Raw genomic sequence first — 21,455 nt, 5'->3', positions numbered from 1 at the left:
TAAGCTATGCGGGCAATATGAAGTGGAGGAGCAAAGCTAGGGTTTGGGAGGGGGTGGCCGGCCACTCTATGGGGGGCGGCCAGCTTGTGGTCTTGAGGTGGCCGGCCCCCTCCCCTTGGCCCTCTATATATAGGTGGAAGCCCCAAGTGTTGGACTACAAGTCTTCGAATAAGACCCGAACCCAAAACCTTCCATATGGTGGGAAACCTTCCCTCCCACTAGAGGTGGGAATTCCACCTTCCATAGGGGGTGGCCGGCCCCCTAAGGGGAGTCCACTTGGGACTCCTCCCCACTAGGGTTGGCCGGCCATGGAGGTGGAGTCCCATGTGGACTCCACCTTCCTTGGTGGTTTATTCCGGACTTTTCTAGAACCTTCTAGAACCTTCCATAGAACCTTCCGCATCATTTTATTCACATAAAATGACATCCTATATATGAATCTTATTCTCCGGACCATTCCGGAACTCCTCGTGATGTCCGGGATCACATCCGGGACTCCGAACAAATATTCCAACTTCATTCCATATTCAAGTACTACCATTTCAACATCCAACTTTAAGTGTGTCACCCTACGGTTCGCGAACTATGCGGACATGGTTGAGTACTCACTCCGACCAATAACCAATAGCGGGATCCGGAGATCCATAATGGCTCCCACATATTCAACGATGACTTTAGTGATCGAATGAACCATTCACATACGATACCAATTCCCTTTGTCACGCGATATTTTACTTGTCCGAGGTTTGATCATCGGTATCACACTATACCTTGTTCAACCTCGTCTCTCGACAAGTACTCTTTACTCGTACCGTGGTATGTAGTCTCTTATGAACTTATTCATATGCTTGCAAGACATTAGACGACATTCCACCGAGAGGGCCCGGAGTATATCTATCCGTCATCGGGATGGACAAATCCCACTATTGATCCATATGCCTCAACTCATACTTTCCGGATACTTAATCCCACCTTTATAACCACCCATTTACGCGAGTGGCGTTTGATGTAATCAAAGTACCTTTCCGGTATAAGTGATTTACATGATCTCATGGTCATAAGGACTAGGTAACTATGTATCGAAAGCTTATAGCAAATAACTTAATGACGTGATCTTATGCTACGCTTAATTGGGTGTGTCCATTACATCATTCATACAATGATATAACCTTGTTATTAATAACATCCAATGTTCATGATTATGAAACTAATCATCTATTAATCAACAAGCTAGTTAAGAGGCTTACTAGGGACTCTTTGTTGTTTACATATCACACATGTATCAATGTTTCGATTAATACAATTATAGCATGGTATATAAACATTTATCATAAACATAAAGATATATAATAACCACTTTTATTATTGCCTCTTGGGCATATCTCCAACAGATCTCCCACTTGCACTAGAGTCAATAATCTAGATTACATTGTAAGGTACCTAACACCCATGGCATTCTGGTGTTGGTCATGCTTTGCCCTAGGGAGAGCTTTAGTCAACGGATCTGCTACATTCGGATCGGTGTGTACTTTGCAAATCTTTACTTCTCCATCTTCGATGTACTCGCGAATCGAATGATAACGCAGCTTGATATGCTTCAGCCTCTTGTGTGACCTTGGTTCATGTGCATTGGCGATGGCACCCATGTTGTCACAATATATGACTAGTGGGTCCAATGCACTAGGAACCACACCGAGCTCTACAATGAACCTCTTCATCCATACCGCTTCGATGAAGCCTACGAAGCCGCTATGTACTCCGATTACGTTGAGGATTTCGCCACCGTGCACTCGCTTCGAGCTTGCCCAGCCTTACTGCAGCATCATTCAATATAAACACGTACCCGGACCGTGACTTAGAGTCATCGGGATCGGTGTTCCAACTTGCATCGGTGTAACTTGTTACAACGAGCTCTTGGTCACCTCCATAACAAAGAAACATATCCTTAGTTCTTTTCAAGTACTTCGAGGATATTCTTGACCGCTGTCCAGTGTTCCATTCCTGGATCACTTTGATATCTGCTAGTCAAACTAACAAGCATGTGCTATATCCGGTCTTGTACATAGCATGGCATACATGATAGAGCCTATCGCCGAGGCATAGGGGATTTTACTCATCCTTTCTCTTTCTTCTGCCGTAGCCGGTCCTTGAGTCTTACTCAAGACCTTGACTGGTAACATAGGTAAGAATCCTTTCTTACTTTCGTCCATTCTAAACTTCTTTAGAATCTTGTCCAGGTATGTACTCTGTGATAGCCCTATTAGACGTCTTGATCTATCTCTATAAATCTTGATGCCTAATATATATGATGCTTCACCAAGGTCTTTCATTGAAAAACTATTATTCAAATAACCCTTTACACTCGCTTAATAGTTCTATATCATTCCCAATCAATAATATGTCATCTACATATAATATCGGGAATGCTACTGAGCTCCCACTCACTTTCTTGTAAATACAGGCCTCTCCATGACACTCGTATAAACCCGAAGTCTTTGATCACCTTATCAAAGCGTCGGTTCCAACTTCTTGATGCTTGCTTCGGTCCATAGATTGAACGCTGAAGTTTGCATACTTTGTCAGCATTTTTAGGATCGACAAAACCTTTGGGTTGTACCATATACAACTCTTCCTCAATGTCACCATTAAGGAACGCCGTTTTGACATCCATCTGCCAAATCTCATAATCGAAAAATGCAGCTATTGCTAACAAAATCCTCACAGATTTTAGCTTCGCTACGAGTGAGAAAGTCTCATCGTAGTCAACACCTTGAATTTGTCGGAAACCCTTTGCGACAAGTCGAGCTTTATAGACGAGTAATATTACCATCGGCATCTGTTTTTCTTTTGAAGATCCATTTATTCTCGACGGCCTTGCGGCTATCAGGTAATTCTACCAAAGTCCATACTTTGTTATCATACATGGATCCCATTTCGGATTTCATGGCTTCTTGCCATTTGTTGGAATCTGGGCTCATCATCGCTTCTTCATACGTCGCAGGGTCTTCATCATTGTTATCCACAATCATGACATTTAGACAAGGATCATACCAATCTAGAGTGGCACGATCCCTTGTCGATCTGCGAGGTTCGATAGCTGTCTCATTTGAAGTTTCATGATCATTATCATTAGCTTCCTCTGTTGCCGGTGTAGGTGGTACAGGAACATTTTCCGGTACTGCGCTACTACGATCAACGAGTAGAGATTCTTCAATCTCATCGAGTTCTACTTTTCTTCCGAGTCACTTCTTTAGTGAGAAATTCTTTCTCAAGAAAGGTTCCGTTCTTAGCAACAAAGATCTTGCCTTCGGATCTGTGATAGAAAGTGTACCCTATAGTTTCCTTAGGGTATCCTATGAAGACGCATTTCTCCGCTTTGGGTTCTAGCTTGTCCGGTTGTAACTTTTTTACATAGGCTTCGCAACCCCAAACTTTTAGGAACGACTGACTTAGGTTTCTTATTAAACCATAATTCATACGGCGTCGTTTCAACGGATTTTGATGGTGCTCTATTTAAAGTGAATGCGGCTGTCTCTAATGCATAACTCCAAAATGATAACGGCAAATCGATAAGAGACATCATAGAACGAACCATATCTAAGAGAGTTCGATTACGACGTTCGGACACACCGTTTCGTTGTGGTGTTCCCGGCGGTGTCAATTGTGAAAGTATTCCGCATTTCTTTAAATGCATGCTAAACTCATAACTCGGATATTCACCTCCGCGATCCGATCGTAGAAATTTAATCTTCTTGTTACGTTGATTTTCTACTTCACTTTGGAATTCCTTAAACTTCTCGAAAGTTTCGGATTTATGTTTCATTAAATAGATATACCCATATCTACTCAAATCATCTCGTGAAGGTTAGAACATAACGATAACCACCGCGCGATGCTACACTCATTGGTCCACATACATCTGTGTGTATGATTTCCAATAAGTCGATAGCTCGCTCCATCATACCCGAGAATGGAGTCTTAGTCATTTTTCCCATCAGACATGCTTCGCATCTATCAAGTGACTCAAAGTCAAGTGATTCAAGTAATCCATCGGTATGGAGTTTCTTCATGCGTTTCACTCCAATATGACCAAGACGACAGTGCCACATATAAGTAGAATTATCATTCAATTTAATTCGCTTAGCATCAATGTTATGTATATGTGTATTACTACTATCGAGATCTAACAGAAATAAGCCATTCTTTTGTGGTGCTCGACCATAAAAGATATTATTCATAAAAATAGAACAACCATTATTCTCAGACTTGAATGAATAACCGTCTTGCATTAAACAAGATCCTGATATAATGTTCATGCTCAACGCGGGTACATAATAACAATTATTTAGACTTAAAACTAATCCCGAAGGTAGATGTAGAGGAAGTGTCCCGACTGCGATCACATTGACCTTGGATCCGTTTCCAACGCGCATCGTCACTTCATCTTTCAGCAGTTGTCGTTTATTCTTTAGTTCCTGTTTCGAGTTACAAATATGGGCAACCGAACCAGTATCAAATACCCGAGGACTAGAACGAGAACTAGTGAGATAAACATCTATAACATGTATATCGGATATACCTTCTTTCTTCTTCTTGATAAGGCCGCTCTTCGGATCCGCCAAATACTTGGAGCAATTACGCTTCCAGTGTCCCTTCTCCTTGCGGTAATAACACTCGAGCATCGGGCTTAGGGCCGGACTTAGGTTTCACGGGAGGCGTGGCAGCTTTCTTGCCACTCTTCTTGTTCTTGCCTTTAGACTTGCCCTGTTTCTTGAAGTTGGTGGTCTTGTTGACCATCAACACTTGGTGCTCTTTCTTGATCTCAATCTCAGCAGCTTTTAGCATGCCAAAGAGTTCGGGAAACTCCTTGTTCATGTTCTCGCATATTGTAGTTCATCACAAAGTTCTTGTAACTTGGTGGCGGTGATTGAAGGACACGATTAATCCCCGATCTGTTAGGAATCACTATTCCCAAGTCACCGAGTTTCTTCGCATGCCCGGTCATGACGAGCATGTGCTCACTAATGGAGCTGCCTTCTTCCATCATACAATCTGAAGAAATGTTTCGATGCTTCATAGCATTCCACGGCCGCATGAGTCTCAAAAATAGTCTTCAACTCTTTTATCAACTCATGAGGATCGTGGTGCTCAAAACGTTTTTGAAGATCGGATTCCAGATCGCATAAGATGGCACACTCGAACTTGAGAGTACCGAGTTTTCCGAGTCATGTAAACATTCTTTACTTCATCGGTTTCAGTTTCTGCAGGAGGGTCACCTAGCGGTGCATCAAGCACATATTGCAGATTTCCGCCATTGAGGAAGATCCTCACATGACGGAACCAGTCGGTGAAGTTGCTACCGTTGCTCTTAAGTTTTTCTTTCTCTAGGAACTGGTTAAAATTGATTGAGGACGCCATATCTACAACATATTTGCAATAGTTTAGACTAAGTTTATGACAAATTGAGTTCAAATTTTAATTCTACATAATTAAAAATCTAGGTGAACTCCCACTCAAAACAATATCCCTCGCATTGTCTTAGTGATCACACGAACCAAATCCATCACACCTATGCCCGATCATCACGAGACAAGATGTAATTTCAATGGCGAACACTCAAAGTGTTCATCATATCAATCATATGATTCATGCTCTACCTTTCGGTATCACGTGTTCCGAGACCATGTCTTTACATGCTAGGCTCGTCAAGGCCACCTTAGTATCCGCATGTGCAAAACTGTCTTGCACCCGTTATATGTACTTATCGAATCTATCACACCCGATCATCACGAGATGCTTCGAAACGATAAGACTTGATAACGGTGCTACTAAGGATGAACACTTTATTATCTTGAGATTTTAGTGAGAGGGATCATCTTATAATGCTACCGTCGCGATCTAAGCAAAATAAGATGCATAAAAGGATTAACATCACATGCAGTTCATATGTGATATGATATGGCCCTTTTGTCTTTGCGCCTTTGATCTTCATCTCCAAAGCACGGACATGATCTCCATCATCAACGGGCATGATCTCCATCATCGTCGGCGAAGCACCAAGGTCAATGGCGCCGTCTTCATGATCGTCCTCCATGTAGCAACTATTACAACTACTTTGAAATACTACTCAACATGAAATTTAAAGACAACCATAAGGCTCCTGCCGGTTGCCACAATACAATAATGATCATCTCATACATATTCATCATCACATTATGGCCATATCACATCACCAAACCCTGCAAAAACAAGTTAGACGTTCTCTAATTTGGTTTGCATATTTTACGTGGTTTAGGGTTTTCGAGTAAGATCCAATCTACCTACGAACATGAACCACAACGGTGATACTAGTGTTTTCAATAGAGGAGTAAATTGAATCTTCACTATAGTAGGAGAGACAGACACCCGCAAAGCCACTTATGCAATACAAGTTGCATGTCAAGCGTGGAGCAAATCTCATGAACGCGGTCATGTAAAGTTAGCCCGAGCCGCTTCATCCCACTATACCACAAAGATGCAAAGTACTCAACTAAAGATAACAAGAGCATCAACGCCCACAAACCATTGTGTTCTACTCGTGCAACCATCTATGCATAGACACGGCTCTGATACCACTGTAGGATAACGTAGCATAGAAAACAAAAATTTTCCTACGGCGAACACGCAATCCAAGCCAAGATGCAATCTAGAAGACGGTAGCAACGAGGGGATTATCGAGACTCACCCTTGAAGAGATTCCAAAGCCTACAAGAGGAGGCTCTTGTTGCTGCGGTAGACGTTCACTTGCCGCTTGCAAAAGCGCGTAGAAGATCTTGATCACGATCGGTTCCGGCGCCACGAACGGGCAGCACCTCCGTACTCGGTCACACGTTCGGTTGTTGATGAAGACGACGTCCACCTCCCCGTTCCAGCGGGCAGCGGAAGTAGTAGCTCCTCTTGAATCCGACAGACACGACGGCGTGGTGTCGGTGGCGGTGTAGAAGTCCGGCGGAGCTTCGCTAAGCTATGCGGGCAATATGAAGTGGAGGAGCAAAGCTAGGGTTTGGGAGGGGTGGCCGGCCACTCTATGGGGGCGGCCAGCTTGTGGTCTTGAGGTGGCCGGCCCCCTCCCCTTGGCCCTCTATATATAGGTGGAAGCCCCAAGTGTTGGACTACAAGTCTTCGAATAAGACCCGAACCCAAAACCTTCCATATGGTGGGAAACCTTCCCTCCCACTAGAGGTGGGAATTCCACCTTCCATAGGGGGTGGCCGGCCCCCTAAGGGGAGTCCACTTGGGACTCCTCCCCCACTAGGGTTGGCCGGCCATGGAGGTGGAGTCCCATGTGGACTCCACCTTCCTTGGTGGTTTATTCCGGACTTTTCTAGAACCTTCTAGAACCTTCCATAGAACCTTCCGCATCATTTTATTCACATAAAATGACATCCTATATATGAATCTTATTCTCCGGACCATTCCGGAACTCCTCGTGATGTCCGGGATCACATCCGGGACTCCGAACAAATATTCCAACTTCATTCCATATTCAAGTACTACCATTTCAACATCCAACTTTAAGTGTGTCACCCTACGGTTCGCGAACTATGCGGACATGGTTGAGTACTCACTCCGACCAATAACCAATAGCGGGATCCGGAGATCCATAATGGCTCCCACATATTCAACGATGACTTTAGTGATCGAATGAACCATTCACATACGATACCAATTCCCTTTGTCACGCGATATTTTACTTGTCCGAGGTTTGATCATCGGTATCACACTATACCTTGTTCAACCTCGTCTCCGACAAGTACTCTTTACTCGTACCGTGGTATGTAGTCTCTTATGAACTTATTCATATGCTTGCAAGACATTAGACGACATTCCACCGAGAGGGCCCGGAGTATATCTATCCGTCATCGGGATGGACAAATCCCACTATTGATCCATATGCCTCAACTCATACTTTCCGGATACTTAATCCCACCTTTATAACCACCCATTTACGCAGTGGCGTTTGATGTAATCAAAGTACCTTTCCGGTATAAGTGATTTACATGATCTCATGGTCATAAGGACTAGGTAACTATGTATCGAAAGCTTATAGCAAATAACTTAATGACGTGATCTTATGCTACGCTTAATTGGGTGTGTCCATTACATCATTCATACAATGATATAACCTTGTTATTAATAACATCCAATGTTCATGATTATGAAACTAATCATCTATTAATCAACAAGCTAGTTAAGAGGCTTACTAGGGACTCTTTGTTGTTTACATATCACACATGTATCAATGTTTCAGTTAATACAATTATAGCATGGTATATAAACATTTATCATAAACATAAAGATATATAATAACCACTTTTATTATTGCCTCTTGGGCATATCTCCAACATATTTAGTGTCAGATCAATTTCAGTGTACCGCCGAAAATATTTTGATAACACCAAAATGACTCTGATTCTTCATCAAAACTATTTCGATGTTGCGGAACTCTATTCCGGACATTCTGTCAACCACATACCATGTTTATGACAAATGCATCAAGTCATACCCCCTATATCCTAGAATAGGATGCCTATAAAATTTGGATTAAGTCAAATTTCTCAAGGTTTGACAAACTATATAGAAAAAAAGTATCAACATTTATAATCCTAAATTAATATTTTTAGAACAATCAAGAAATATATTTTCATATTATGTGCATTTAAAACTGTAGATGTTGATTTTTTTTTGATATAGTTTGCTCAAACTTTTTTTTTTGACTTTGACTAAAACTATAGGCATCCTATTTGGAAAGGAGGGAGTATTCCTTCTTGATCCACCCTAATAAGTGTTTGTACTTGGATGGAACTTAGAAATCGTTTGGAAGCCAGGCTTTCATTTTATTTGTAGCATTTTAAAATGAATACATGTATTTATTTCATTTACATTGTAATTTTAGAAATATACACTTGTCTGGTTGCCACAGGAATTGCAAATGACAGCAGAATTCAATATTGAAGGTGTAGAAGCTTCCATAGAGAATTGCAAATGACATGTCTCAGCTTGGAATCATATTTACCCATGGAGTCATTTTGCTGGAATTCCTAAATGAAATGACAGCACAATTCTATGACAACCAAACAACTCACCTATGGAATTCCAAAATGAATTCCAGGATTCCAGGCCTAAAAAATGGATACCAAACGACGGTTTTAAAATGTTACGTATTTAATTATACCACTCCCTATATTATTTCCTCATCCTAAAGAAGATTAAAATGCATTCGTTTGAAGATAGACCACGTTTTCTCGTTGCAAAATCGAGAGAGTGCTCTCTAACACAACCAATAATGTTTTTGCGTTTAACTTCTGGCATTTCTGAACATGCATCCCATGGGAGTATTATTATTGACATTCTTTAATGCTTATTTGCTTGCCATTTCAGCTTATCTTTCGGAGAAACAAGGTAGAAGTACGAGAGCTAGCCTTAAGGTCACCTCCCTCTTAATTAACCTTCCTTCGCAAGATCATAACTTTCACTCTATGAATTTCAAACGGGTTTTGCTTCATCTAAACCACTTCCATTGTGGCAGTACTTTAATTAAATTTGTCTGAAGGAAACTATTGTTTGCTCGGACAGTTCAGAGTAATTTTATTTACCTTTTTCTGATACACAGAAACTATACAAACGCAGGTCCACAAACAGAAAATGAGATAAAGACAAAATGACATCTGCATTTGCCCTTAGTAACTCTGTTAATTGCTTTTCTTCGCCATGTCGTTTGTATCTTCCCCTTGGGTTATTTCTGTATGATCCCCCGGTCCCTCATTCCCGAGCCTGTCGATGATAGGATCCACTACGGATTCGACCTCTTTCACTATCTCGTCAACCTGCGAGAAATCAACGAAAAGTTATAGATGACAAAAAGTGTCTTCATATAATGACATACCTTTACTAAGCACTAGTACTTCTGATCGAAATTAGTACTTATAGTCTATATGAAACATTGGCACGGACTTTTGAATAACTATTACTAAGTGTCTTCATACAATTATTTTTGTGCAAACAAGTTGTCTCACATAAAAGGGCTAGCCTACATCTTAGTCGGTTTCATAAAATAACATATGTATATATGAAATGAAATGTTCACAATGCTATACCAATTGATTATCTAGCGCCAAAAAATAGTGTTTGTTCTCAAAGTAAAAGGTAAATAAATATTGCAAGATTCTCAACATCGGGTATTGACTTTCTGTGCGTTGATTCAGAACTAAGAAGTTCTTTATTTAGAATACACCCTAGAAGTGGATGGCGTATATCATAATATTATAGAAGAGAACTAAGAAATCCTCAAATGAGGAGTATATGAATTAACAAAACCAAAACAATACGCATTCTAAAAGTAATTTTATTGATAAATTTGGTTTTATGTTTTGAATGCTAGTAATTCTCTCTCTGTAGATTGTCATTTTTTTTAAACTGTTGACCGTCAGAAATTCCAGAAGAACCTTCTAATACTATATTGATCTTGACGCAACTTTCTTTTGCTCCTTTTTGGCGGTTTTATTTCTTTTGACACTTACTTATCCTGCACATGTAGCAGCAGTACTTAACAAGTCAACACGTATCTCCAACTAGCGGAGTAGCATGGGAGAACAGGTAACTTGCACGGCTGCGCCATGAGCAGGTGTTAAGCAATTTACAGTAACATCAGCAGTTGCCGTAATCATCTAAGAAAAGCAGCTGCCGTAATCCAAACGCTGAGGTACCTTGGATTCACAGAAAGCCAAAACGGAAAGTAATAAACTAGGCAATAAACCTAACCTTATGGATCAGGGCCTCGGCTTTCTGGGCATCCTCCTCGATCGCATCTGCGATGGTCTTGATCCTGGATGCCGCCTCCTTGAGCTTTTCATTGTCGGGAAACGCTTCGGACACTTCGCCGGCGACTTTCTCGGCAGCTTCAGCTACCGTGTCGATCACCTCGATTGCTACCTCTGCCGTCTTCTCCACCTTACCTACAATGTGATTTACATCCACGGAGAGAAGATGAGATCAAAATACACGATAAGATCGATATCATACATACAATACAAGTGGTGGACTTCTGATCTCGATTTACCTTCCAGTGCTCTTATCTTTCTGTAAATAGGAATTGCAACTAAGACGGCACCAACGACCAACGTAGCCCTGAATGTGAGAAGGAAATTAAATCGATGAAACGTATTCAGAAATACGCGGACAAGAAATGCGCGCAACCGTAGCATTTCTGCACTCACCAATGAGGCATGTTGGATATTGGGAGGTTTCCTCTTAGCAGTTTTTCGGGGCCTGGGACAGCTGCAGGGATTCTGAACAAAATAGGTGGAATTTATGGAACAATCTTGTGCAGTAGCGTACAATTAAAGTATGTTGATGTTATCACACATGCTATCATGAATATTACAAGAAACAAGCTAATCACTACATCCTAAGAACAAGAAGCTTAGAGAGGGAAACAAGATAGGCGTATACACTTACTGCGTTGCTCCTCTTGTTGGCGGGACATTGCCGTTGATGCCCCAAGACTTCATGGATAAGCCGGTAAAGATTTGCCGGCGATGAGCTGATGAAGACAGAACTGTGCTCCGTCGATGCCGAGAAACCTCTGGAGTGTATAGCGCCAAGGCCTTGGAAGCAATGGAAGATATGAGGATCGCCATGAGTGAGATCTTAAGGAAGTCAGGTTTCTTCTACTTCGAAGCTACCCTTTTATGAGTTTCTTGCTTAACTTGTGGCCACCTCCTTGTGTTGCTTTCTTGTGCGGAGTTCTGCTCAACTTCAATCTTATCAATCTGCGCTAACCTTATAAAATGAGAAAGTGACAATCGGTACACATCACATTAAGATATCAACAAACTGCTTTTGTATATGAAGCCATGCACCAACTTGGTTTCTTTGAAGCATCTCCTAGGCTGGGTTGCACGGGAGGTTGACTGTGAAGTAAGATTGAACAAAAACGTGACATAACTTGTCAGTCTAGTACTTCTAAGCGTAGTAAACAACTGAACTTTTCGGTGAATAGTATACAGCTGACTCGAGAAAAATCGTGGTGGTTGTGTCTGGTATTTTAATATGACACGTCTCGATGTGACTGTTCTTGTATGCAGAACCACGAGAGGTGAAAACTTAAATCTTAAGAAAAAAGGCAAGACATAAGTAAAAAAGGTTGAGTAAGTATGTAAACTAGAAATAAAAAAGAGGGATGTGGAAGTGGAATGTGCAGTACAATAAAAATTTGGACATACTTAAAGAAAAACCAGCTAAGTGGGCAACACTTCAAGCTTAGTAGGTACTCCCTCCGTTCCTTTCTATAATGCCTATAGATTTTTGACATTTGTTTCAGAATATAAGGTTGTAGTTTGGCTCTTTTTCAATTACCCCCTCTACATGTGTGAAAAAAATCCATACAAAAAGGAAACAATTAATTGAGATTCCTAATGCATGACCCCAACGATTCGTTAGATTTAGGAAGCAATGTTTTTATTTCCTTAATACAACCTGGCTGCACATATATGGAGAGTCAACCAGACAGATTTGTGGGATTTGTTATGTTAATTTAGAAAGTTACCGATTTCTCTCATTTTACTCTGATCCCAAATCGTTAATCTAGGGGGTCTTGTGTAAAGAACACTCTTGTGCTAATTTCCGTGCCAAAAAACTATAAGCACTATAGAATGAAATGGAGGGAGTAATTAACTAGACGTTGTAGATCCCCCCCCCCCCCCCCCTTCGCAGTACTAGAAATGTCCACTCGAAGGGAATGGAAATGAGACACATGTTCAGTACAGAGGAATGGAAATGGAAATGGAAATGAGACACATGTTACACAATAGAAACCCAAAAAAATAAAGCGCATATGGAGTATACCACACTACTAGGAATAACCTTACCGCTGGCGCTTGGATTTGGGGTATCGCCGGCACCTTCGCGTTCGCCAGATCATGTCCAATTCAAATAAAGGGAATTAGGGCACATGTTGCTTAATGAATTTAGTCTAGAAAGTTGTTAAACGTTGCAGAAAACAAGTATGCGTACCACTGAATAAAAAGAAATGACAGTTCTAATATCTCTAAGAAAAATACTTACATGTCAACGGCAGCTTGATTTTCAATACATGTGAGGCCTCCAGATGCCGGGATGTGGCCTTTATTTAAATGTTATATTCTTTTGTTCTTTTGGTTAATCCTTTTTAGCTTTGTAGCTGACACATTTTTTCACTACTTTGTTTTCGGTTTTATACTTAGCATCATCTTGGCAACACATATTGGTCTTTCTTTTATAGTGCGGGTTCTAGGGCTTTTTGATTCTTTCTTGTAGTGTTATGTACTTCTTTGGTTTTTGCTGCCTTGCTTTTAGTATTGTACTTGACATCTTGGTGCGCTCTCATTTGATAGTTAGGCTCTAAGCCTTACTTAGTCTTTCTTGTAGGGTTATTATGCACTTTTTATTTGCTTTGCTTTTCCTTTTGCATTTCACTACATCACGGTAGGGATTTGGTGGCACTTTTTAGTGCCCTCAAATGTAAAAAATGTGCCCCCAAAACTTTTAAGGGCACATAAAAATGTGCCGAATTTACTTTCTACTCGGAAAGTATTAAGGGCACTTCAAAAATGTGCCCTCATAGGTATACCTTTTAGGGCACATTTTAGACATGCCTTAAAAAGTTTTGAGGGCACATCCTAAATATGCCCTGAAAAGTTTTGAGGGCACATCCAAAATGTGCCCCAAAAAGTTTAGAGGGCACATCCAAAATGTGCCCCGAAAAGTTTAGAGGGCACATCTAAAATGTGCCCCAAAAAGGTTAGAAGGCACATCAAAATATGCACCAAAAATTTTAAGGGCACATCCAAAATGTGCCCCTAAAAGTTTCAAGGGCACATCCAAAATGTGCCCCGAAAAGCTATTAGGGCACATCCAAAATTCAGTTTACACATCCAAAATTCAGTTTACAACAATCACAATACACATAATCTGTAGCTCACACAACCTCAGTACACATATATCATTTCAAAAGTCAGTGGCCCGCATCGAAGACATACAATAGTGCAAATGAATAATAAAACAAATTCCCGGGATTACTTGCTGTAGAAGATTCAAATAGTAATGACACACAGTTCAAATATTCTGTTTAGGAGTACTTTGATTCCCTAGCATGACCATCCCAAATCTTCAATCATTCTGATAATGAAAAGCTGAAACCGATAACAAGTCAAAACCTGGAAATCATAATGTAAGCAAAAAATAGTACAAAACTAATTTTTCTACCTAGTTGCGTAGGATGAGGAAGACGCCCCTGGTTTATAGAGCTTCATATTCTGCTTTATAGAGCTTCATCACCCAAAGTGACGACATGTCCATCTGCTCGATTTGCCAATTGCTAATCCTGAGCATCTTGGTTATCCTATGGAGGAAATATTACAACTCTCAATCATGTGCTAACGAGAATTAACATTGGCAAGGGTTTATCTTAACTACTCTCTTTACAAGTATGATTGTAAATAAAGCAGTTCTCATATTCATCTTACAGTTTCTTTTTGAAATGGAGCAATAGAGCATTCATTAACAGGATGGCTATGTAGGCCCAACGACTTGCTTTTCATAACCAGCAGCATGGGCTCCTACAGTAGTGGCTTTTGTTATTGTCTCGACAATTAGTCTACAGGAAGTAAACAAGCTACAAACCTTATGTTTAACAGATCATTGCTGGATAAACTTCCTGAGTCTAGGTTCAAATAAAGGAACACAAAAATGGCACTTATTGTACTGTTGCTTGAGAAAACTCGCTTTCTGTAGATTAAATGGCAAGTCATATAATGAAATGTTTAATCTACTCAAAGCGTAAATCATGCAGAAAGATGCACTGATCTCACATAGATTGAATGGCGAGAAAGCACCAAGAGTATCATAACTAAGACAAACACATGCACGTGTAGAACCATACAAGAAGGCATATGGAAGAAGCATATAACAGGAAATGAACACTACAAAAAAAATGTACCTCATACTGGCTTGCACATCTTACAGAGTATCATAACTAAGACAAATAGATGCATGAGTAGAACCATACAAGCAGATATCAGTGAAGATGACAAGCACGTGCTTCCCACATTCATAAATTTAGTCAGAAGTTAGAACATAATGGTAGAGCAATAATAGTGATTAACTATAAATAGCATAATTTCATTTTTTGTTTATAGAAAAGCAGAACTAGCCGGCATATCTAGGAGGTACGACAGCACAGTGAGCTAGCCGGCGCTTATTATGACTTAGCAAATAGGCTAAATCATTTATTTAGGAACAACATAAAAGTCTATGAACATTGGGATGGTGGGTCAAAAGTAAGGTCAGGCCTTATTTAGCATAACTATTACTATTATTTAGCATAACTATAACTATTATGCCTTAAATTAGGTGCTCAAGTGTTTAATAATGTATTTTTAATTGGTTCATCATAGAATAAGGAAACATAAGAAATGTGGCAATGATAATACAGTAGAAGAAAGCTTACTTCGAGAATTGAGACTTTGCACAACTTGGGTCGCCACTAAGCTTTATCCCTTCATTTGTTATCTTGTGAACACCACCCAAAATCGTAAGGAGGAGTGCCCTTGATTGGTATGCATGCTCAAAAGAAAAACAGCAAACAGGTGTGATTGAACCAACATGACAAAACAGTAATTTGAATACATGTTTTTATTCTTGAAAAGGGCAAGGCCATGTTTGAATTGGATGCCATTTTTAAAGGGCACATTTTCCAATTTGGAAAAAGAACTAGTTCTTGGACTGTAGCAGAACTTACAGTGAACTATGATATAACAGAGGATTGTAAAATGGAATGAGTCTTGGACTGCGGTATCTACCAACAGAACCAGATTAATCAAAACTAAAATTTTGCACAAAATGTGGTCCATCAAAGTTCTTTTAGTATCTATGATGGCAGTCTGCGGTAAAAGAACATAGAATATCTTAACGACATGCTGGAGGGGATCTGGTTGAAGCCCTGTTGGTAGGCTAGGTTGTAGTGCCAGCAGGAGCAGCTTTGGGTGGTGTTGTTGGTGCTACTAGTGACCTCGCAAATGGCGCGAGGGCATGCTTTGAGGATTGCAACAGTCTAAAGTTCTTCAAGGTATGTGTGTTGAACCGGAAGCCTCTTGGAGAATTATTATTACGTGGCAAACCTAGAAACTCCCCAAAAAAGTATTAGCATATATTCAAAATTAATATTTATTGTCAAATAAGTGAATCTCAAACTTGAATTATTCAGCTCTCCGTACAAAGCTACATATTAATACATTGGTGAAATAAACAACCAGAAAAATAACCTGGGAAATACCACATTGAACACTAGTATCTCTATGATTAGAGCACAGAATCTTAAATACAATAACATAAAAGAAAGCGAGATTGTTGCAGATGGACCAAATAAACCACAGTAAGTTGCTAGATCTTACAATCGATGCACTCGGAACTAGTAAATGCCAACCTGCCATACATAGCCCGCAGGAATTAGAATAGCAAAGTATGCACACAGATCTACGAAAAGTGTTAATGTCGCCATAAGCAAGCCAAGATGATGAAACGCGGCAATAAAGAAATAGAAGCTTCCACCTTAACATGGGTGGATCAAATTTCAAAAATCAAGACTCACTTAATATTCACATTACATTTGCAAGTGTAACGAGAAAAACAGTGCTAGTTGCAGCTAATCACTGGAAGTGTACGAATTGTCCAGTGATACAATCCAGCTGACTAATATGGAAAATGAAAAGGTTATTTACCCAAACTATCCATAATGGCAAGTGTCCAAAGCAAAAGCATAAGAAATGTATAGATTTTGAACTTCGACAACAGTCGCTGCAAATCTATGCCCCCACACTCTCAACATTTGTATTTTGAATCAGTAGCTAGAAACCATGATAATTCAAAGCCAGATATTTATATACAAGGACCGCATATGCATACCGTTTCATCACATCAGAGAAGCACAAAATCAGGGCCTTCAGAGTTCAGAGTTAAGTTCTCAGCCACTAGGATGTCTTTTTTATAAGTCCACCCATTTGTAGTCCACCCATATGACAACACACAATTGTTGGGGCTATATCATCAGAAATAATTGATATCTTTTATAAGCCCACCCATTTGTGAATTCGTTATGTGTCACTAGATCACTACCTGACAAGGCTTAAGCATCACGGTGTAGCATGTACCGTGAATGCCACCTAGAAGATTCTAGTCAGTCCGGCACAACCCAGCCGTCAGGTTATCATAGCAACAGATACACCGAATGAACAACACCTAGCATTGTTCAAGCCAATCTGCACTTGGAAACTTGATGAGAGTAAGCATCACAGTGTAAGCATGTATTGTGGGTGCCACCTAGAAATTTCTAGCCACTATCTAGTCACATCTTCAGTTCAGCCAGGCACTACCAACTTTTACTGAACTACTAGATTGCAATCTAAGTCTTGTTGTCGACGTCTCTAAGTGGAACTCGACTCGTGCCAAAATCACATAAGGACATACCCTGGAAGTCTCGAGGCGCTGCTCACATAGGGATTGGGAGGAAACCTTGGAGATGTCAAGATGGTTGTAGACGACCAATCGGCGGCGCAATTGTGATCCCCACACTCGTGGTCGTGCAGGCACGCGAAGAGGCGGAGCAGGGTCAGCATGAGGCGCACATCGGGGGCGGCACAACGCGTGCCTGCGAAACCAGTGGAGGAGCCGTGGCGGTGCGGTAGAGGCGAGTGGCGGCGTGGTAGGTGGACGGCGTCAGAGGAGCAGCCGCGCCGGCGTCCCGAGCCGATGCAGAGCTAGGGTTGATGCAGGGCGCGCATCAAGGGCGCGGAGGCAGCAACCCCAGGTATCGCCCTAAGCGGAGGCAGATGCGGCGGTACCACGGAGGGGATGGCCGGACAGGGCTGCCTCACGGGGTCGGAGGCGGGGCCGCGGCTGTTGGTTGGAGGCGGGGCCGCGACGGCTGGTTGGAGGCGGGGCCGCGGCTGTTGGTAGCGGGACCGCAGCGGTTGGTTGGAGGCGGGGGCGCGACATGACATCTCCATCGTGAGCGGCGCCATGGATTTGGAGATGGATCAACGGCGACGCTGGAGAGGGCCGGGAGCGGCCGGGGCAGACGGTGACACGGCGGCGGCGAGCAGAGACAGGTTGGGTGCGTGTGTGCGGTGATGGAGAGAGATGACAAGAGAAGGAGAATATTCCATCTGTTTTCCTTTTTTACCTCAAACTAGGTTGGGCGGCCTAATGGGCCGAACCAGTAGACCAAGTCTGGCTGGACCATTGGACCACAGCCCAATAGACTATTTTGTCCATTTTTTTGAAAATAATTTTAAAAGAATAAATTTTGGACATAGTTTATTATGCTTTTTTATTTTTATTTTAAGACACATTGGATATATGTCATCATAACTATATAACTATTAGGGCATATTGAATATGTGCCCTTATAGGTATATAGCTATTAGGGCACTTTGGATATGTGCCCTTATAGGTATATAGCTATTAGGGCACTTTGAATATGTGCCCTTAAAGGTATATAGCTATTAGGGCACTTTAAATATGTGCCCCTATAGGTATATAGCTATTAGGGCACTTAGATATATGCCCTTATAGGTATATCTTTTAGGACACTTTGGACATGTGCCCTCATATGTATATGCTATTAGGGCACTTAGAAAAATGTGCCCCGAATTAGAACATTTTAGGGCATATCTAAAATGTGCCCCTAGGCAAGTGCCCCGAAATCTATACCGTGTTATAGTGTTTGGCGTATTCTTGATGTATCCTTTCTATTGTAAAATGAATGACACATATTTTGGTGTGGTTCAAGAAACAAATGCATCTTCTAGTGGGGCGAGAACCTAGTGCATGACTGCAAGTCCTTCAACCCCTTGGCGGGTCTACATTCTCTCCAAGTGGACCGAATACTATTTTCCTCCGCCTTCACTTCATAGAATGGGCCAAATCCTACTTCCATTTCCTTCCTCGATTTTTTTTTCATTTTGCCTTTAGTTTGGTATCAGCTTGGGCCTTAAAAAGGAATAACAGAGAGGAGGTTTATGGGAATGGACTAAATCTATATAGACGTGGCTATAAAAAATCGGAGAAGGCACAACTTTTTCTAGATACTGTCAATACCGTTCTGTATCTAGAAAATGAAGGGATAGCTCCTCCCGACCCCCAACCCTAACCCGTCCCCGCGCGGCGGCGCTGCGCCGCCGCCGGGGCGCCCACCTCCGCCCTCCCACTCCAGCCCTCCCCCCGGCGCTCCTCTCCGCCGCCGCTGCCGGGAGCGCCGCCAGGCAAAGCCTGGTCCGTGTGGTGGCGGCGGCGGCCATCCTCCTGGCGCCGAGTTGCGGCGACGACGGCGCTCATTGTCCTCTCCCGCGGCGTTGGTGCAGCGAAGGGACAGCGGCCACGGCGGATCCGGGGACCGCAAGATGCAGAGGCGCCTCCTTTCAATCTGATCCGGTCCCCGTGGGGATCGGGCGGAGGGGATGGGCGGGCTCCTGCGGGCAGCGGCGTGCGGGCTTCATTTGTGTCCCTTCCTCTTCACGAGGGCGCCTGGAGTTTCTACTCTAGGCATGGCGGTGGCGGTCTTCTCTTCCGCCGGAGGAGATCGGCTAGTTGTGTGGCTAGCCGTGCCGGATCTCGCGATCTGTCGCCTAGCTCCCGATGGTGAGGCGCAGCTGCCGGTGAAAGCCGGCCCGGACTTCGGTCATGGCGGATGATGGCGGCGTGCTTCATCGTTACCTTGTTGAAGGCATTGTCTCTGCAGCCTGCGTTCTTCGCCTGGGCTGCTCCGGGGGAAATCCTAGACCCGGGTCTCCTGGATCGGACGATGGCGGCGCGCAACGCCGTTCTCTCTGTTGGGGGCATCATTTTTGGAGCAGACAACGGATGTCGGTGGTGCTGAGGTGGAGCGGTGTGCTTTCGCTATGTCGACGTCGTCGAGTCGCCGCGGCATGGTGCAGTGGTGTCTCGGGACGGATGCAGTGTGATGGACTCGCGCAGGATGGTGGATTCGTCTGGCGCCGTGGCGGCATCAATGGCAGGCCTGGCATGGTCAATGCGATGATCTCTTTTGAAGATGGAGTTGAGGAAGACGGCGGTAGCAACTTCTATGGCGTAGGCGTTGGCGTATGCTAGGAGTCTGCTTGACTGGATGTGCTTCTCATCTGCTATTGGGCGGCCTGTGAAGGCATTTGGTTTTTGGTTGATGTGAGTTGGTGAATTGTCACCCCCTTCATCCCTCTGTAGGTTTAGCGAGGTGGCTTCAAGTTTGATCTTTTGTATTGCTCTTGTAAGATGTTGTGAATAATCTAATAAAAAAAGCCGTGTGCATCCTTTAGATGCAGAAACTGGGGCGATATTTCCCCCATTTCGTAAAAAAAAAGAAAATTGGAGAGGAAGAACGTGAAACTTGGCATCCGACATCACCGACTGACTTCAATAATATTTTCCCCAAAGCAACCGCCGTCCTTTTGTACTTCATTGGATTGAGTAGCACCCCTGCCCGGCTGCCCCCGGTCTAATTTAGACTCTTTTGTACTTTCATTCCTGTATATTGAGGTGTTAGAGCATCTCCAGTCGCGTCCCCCAAAGCGTCCCCCAAAGGGATTTGGGGCGCGCGGACAAAAAAAACGTTCCAGCCGCGTCCCCCAAAGCCCATTTTTGTCCGGCGCGCCCCTATACGGTGTCCGGAGCCCCGAGCCCGTCCCCGTCCCACAGGGGACGCACCGGGGACGCCGGACACAACGAAAAGCGAGGCGGAGAGTGGCGGGGCCGACCCGTCAGCGGCACAATTAATTTAAACCTAACCGTCGCCTACCTCGTGACGGAAGTTATTGGCGCGCAGCGACGGTGCTGTTCCCGCAGAGGGCGCAGCGACGCGTCCCGTCGCGCCTAGCTCTGCGTGCCGGCGTGAATGAGCGCCACCGCTCCTCCGCCTCCCTCCGGCCTATAAAAAGGGGCGCCTCTCATCGTCCCTCTCACACACAAACCCTAGCGCCTCTCTCCCAAACCCTAGCCGCCACCATCTCTCAACAAGACTCGACGCTATGTCTGGTAGAGGCGGAGGCCGACCTCGCGGCCGCGGCCGTGGTCGTGGTCGTGGTAGTGGCCGCGGCATAGCTGAACGCTCGCCATCGCCTCCCACGCCGTCGTCTTCGTCGGAGATGGACGCGGAGCCGGACGTCCTGTTCGAGTTCGTCCACGTCCTCAAGGGCGACCCGCGCGGCATCCAGAGGCTGCCGGACTCCTTCGCCGAGTACGCCGGCGGCGTACGCCCGCGCAAGATGCATCTGCGGGAGCATTCGTGCGGCTTGTGCCGGTGGATCGTCGACGCGATCTACGACGCGCGCAGCAAGATGTACCTCAACATCGGCTGGGAGAAGTTCGCGCGCCACCACAGCCTCGAA

The 21,455-nt window shown here is 43.3% G+C and overlaps 1 protein-coding gene and 1 long non-coding RNA gene across 3 annotated transcripts; both read right to left on the bottom strand.

Annotated features, from left to right (window-relative positions):
• Positions 1–9,583: 9,583 nt before the first annotated feature.
• LOC124679521 lies at positions 9,584–11,751 on the bottom strand. Its single transcript, XM_047215258.1, has 5 exons — positions 11,497–11,751; positions 11,256–11,327; positions 11,099–11,166; positions 10,801–10,994; positions 9,584–9,866 (listed from the first exon to the last, which is right to left on the bottom strand). Exons 1-5 carry the CDS (start codon positions 11,676–11,678, stop codon positions 9,732–9,734), a joined length of 651 nt encoding a protein of 216 aa, XP_047071214.1. The 5' UTR covers positions 11,679–11,751; the 3' UTR covers positions 9,584–9,731.
• A 2,245-nt stretch (positions 11,752–13,996) lies between these two features.
• LOC124669285 lies at positions 13,997–18,075 on the bottom strand. Of its 2 annotated transcripts, XR_006992104.1 has the most exons (4): positions 15,527–18,075; positions 14,544–14,636; positions 14,284–14,419; positions 13,997–14,210 (listed from the first exon to the last, which is right to left on the bottom strand). It is a non-coding gene; the product is annotated as an uncharacterized LOC124669285 (long non-coding RNA). The 2 variants fall into 2 exon arrangements; XR_006992103.1 differs by lacking the exon at positions 14,544–14,636.
• Between the last annotated feature and the right edge of the window lie 3,380 nt (positions 18,076–21,455).

This window comes from Lolium rigidum, chromosome 7, assembly GCF_022539505.1.
Source record: "Lolium rigidum isolate FL_2022 chromosome 7, APGP_CSIRO_Lrig_0.1, whole genome shotgun sequence".
NCBI classification, from domain to species: domain Eukaryota; kingdom Viridiplantae; phylum Streptophyta; class Magnoliopsida; order Poales; family Poaceae; genus Lolium; species Lolium rigidum.
The sequence above is the reverse complement of the archived record's forward strand: the minus strand, read 5'-3'. Positions and strand labels throughout refer to the sequence as shown.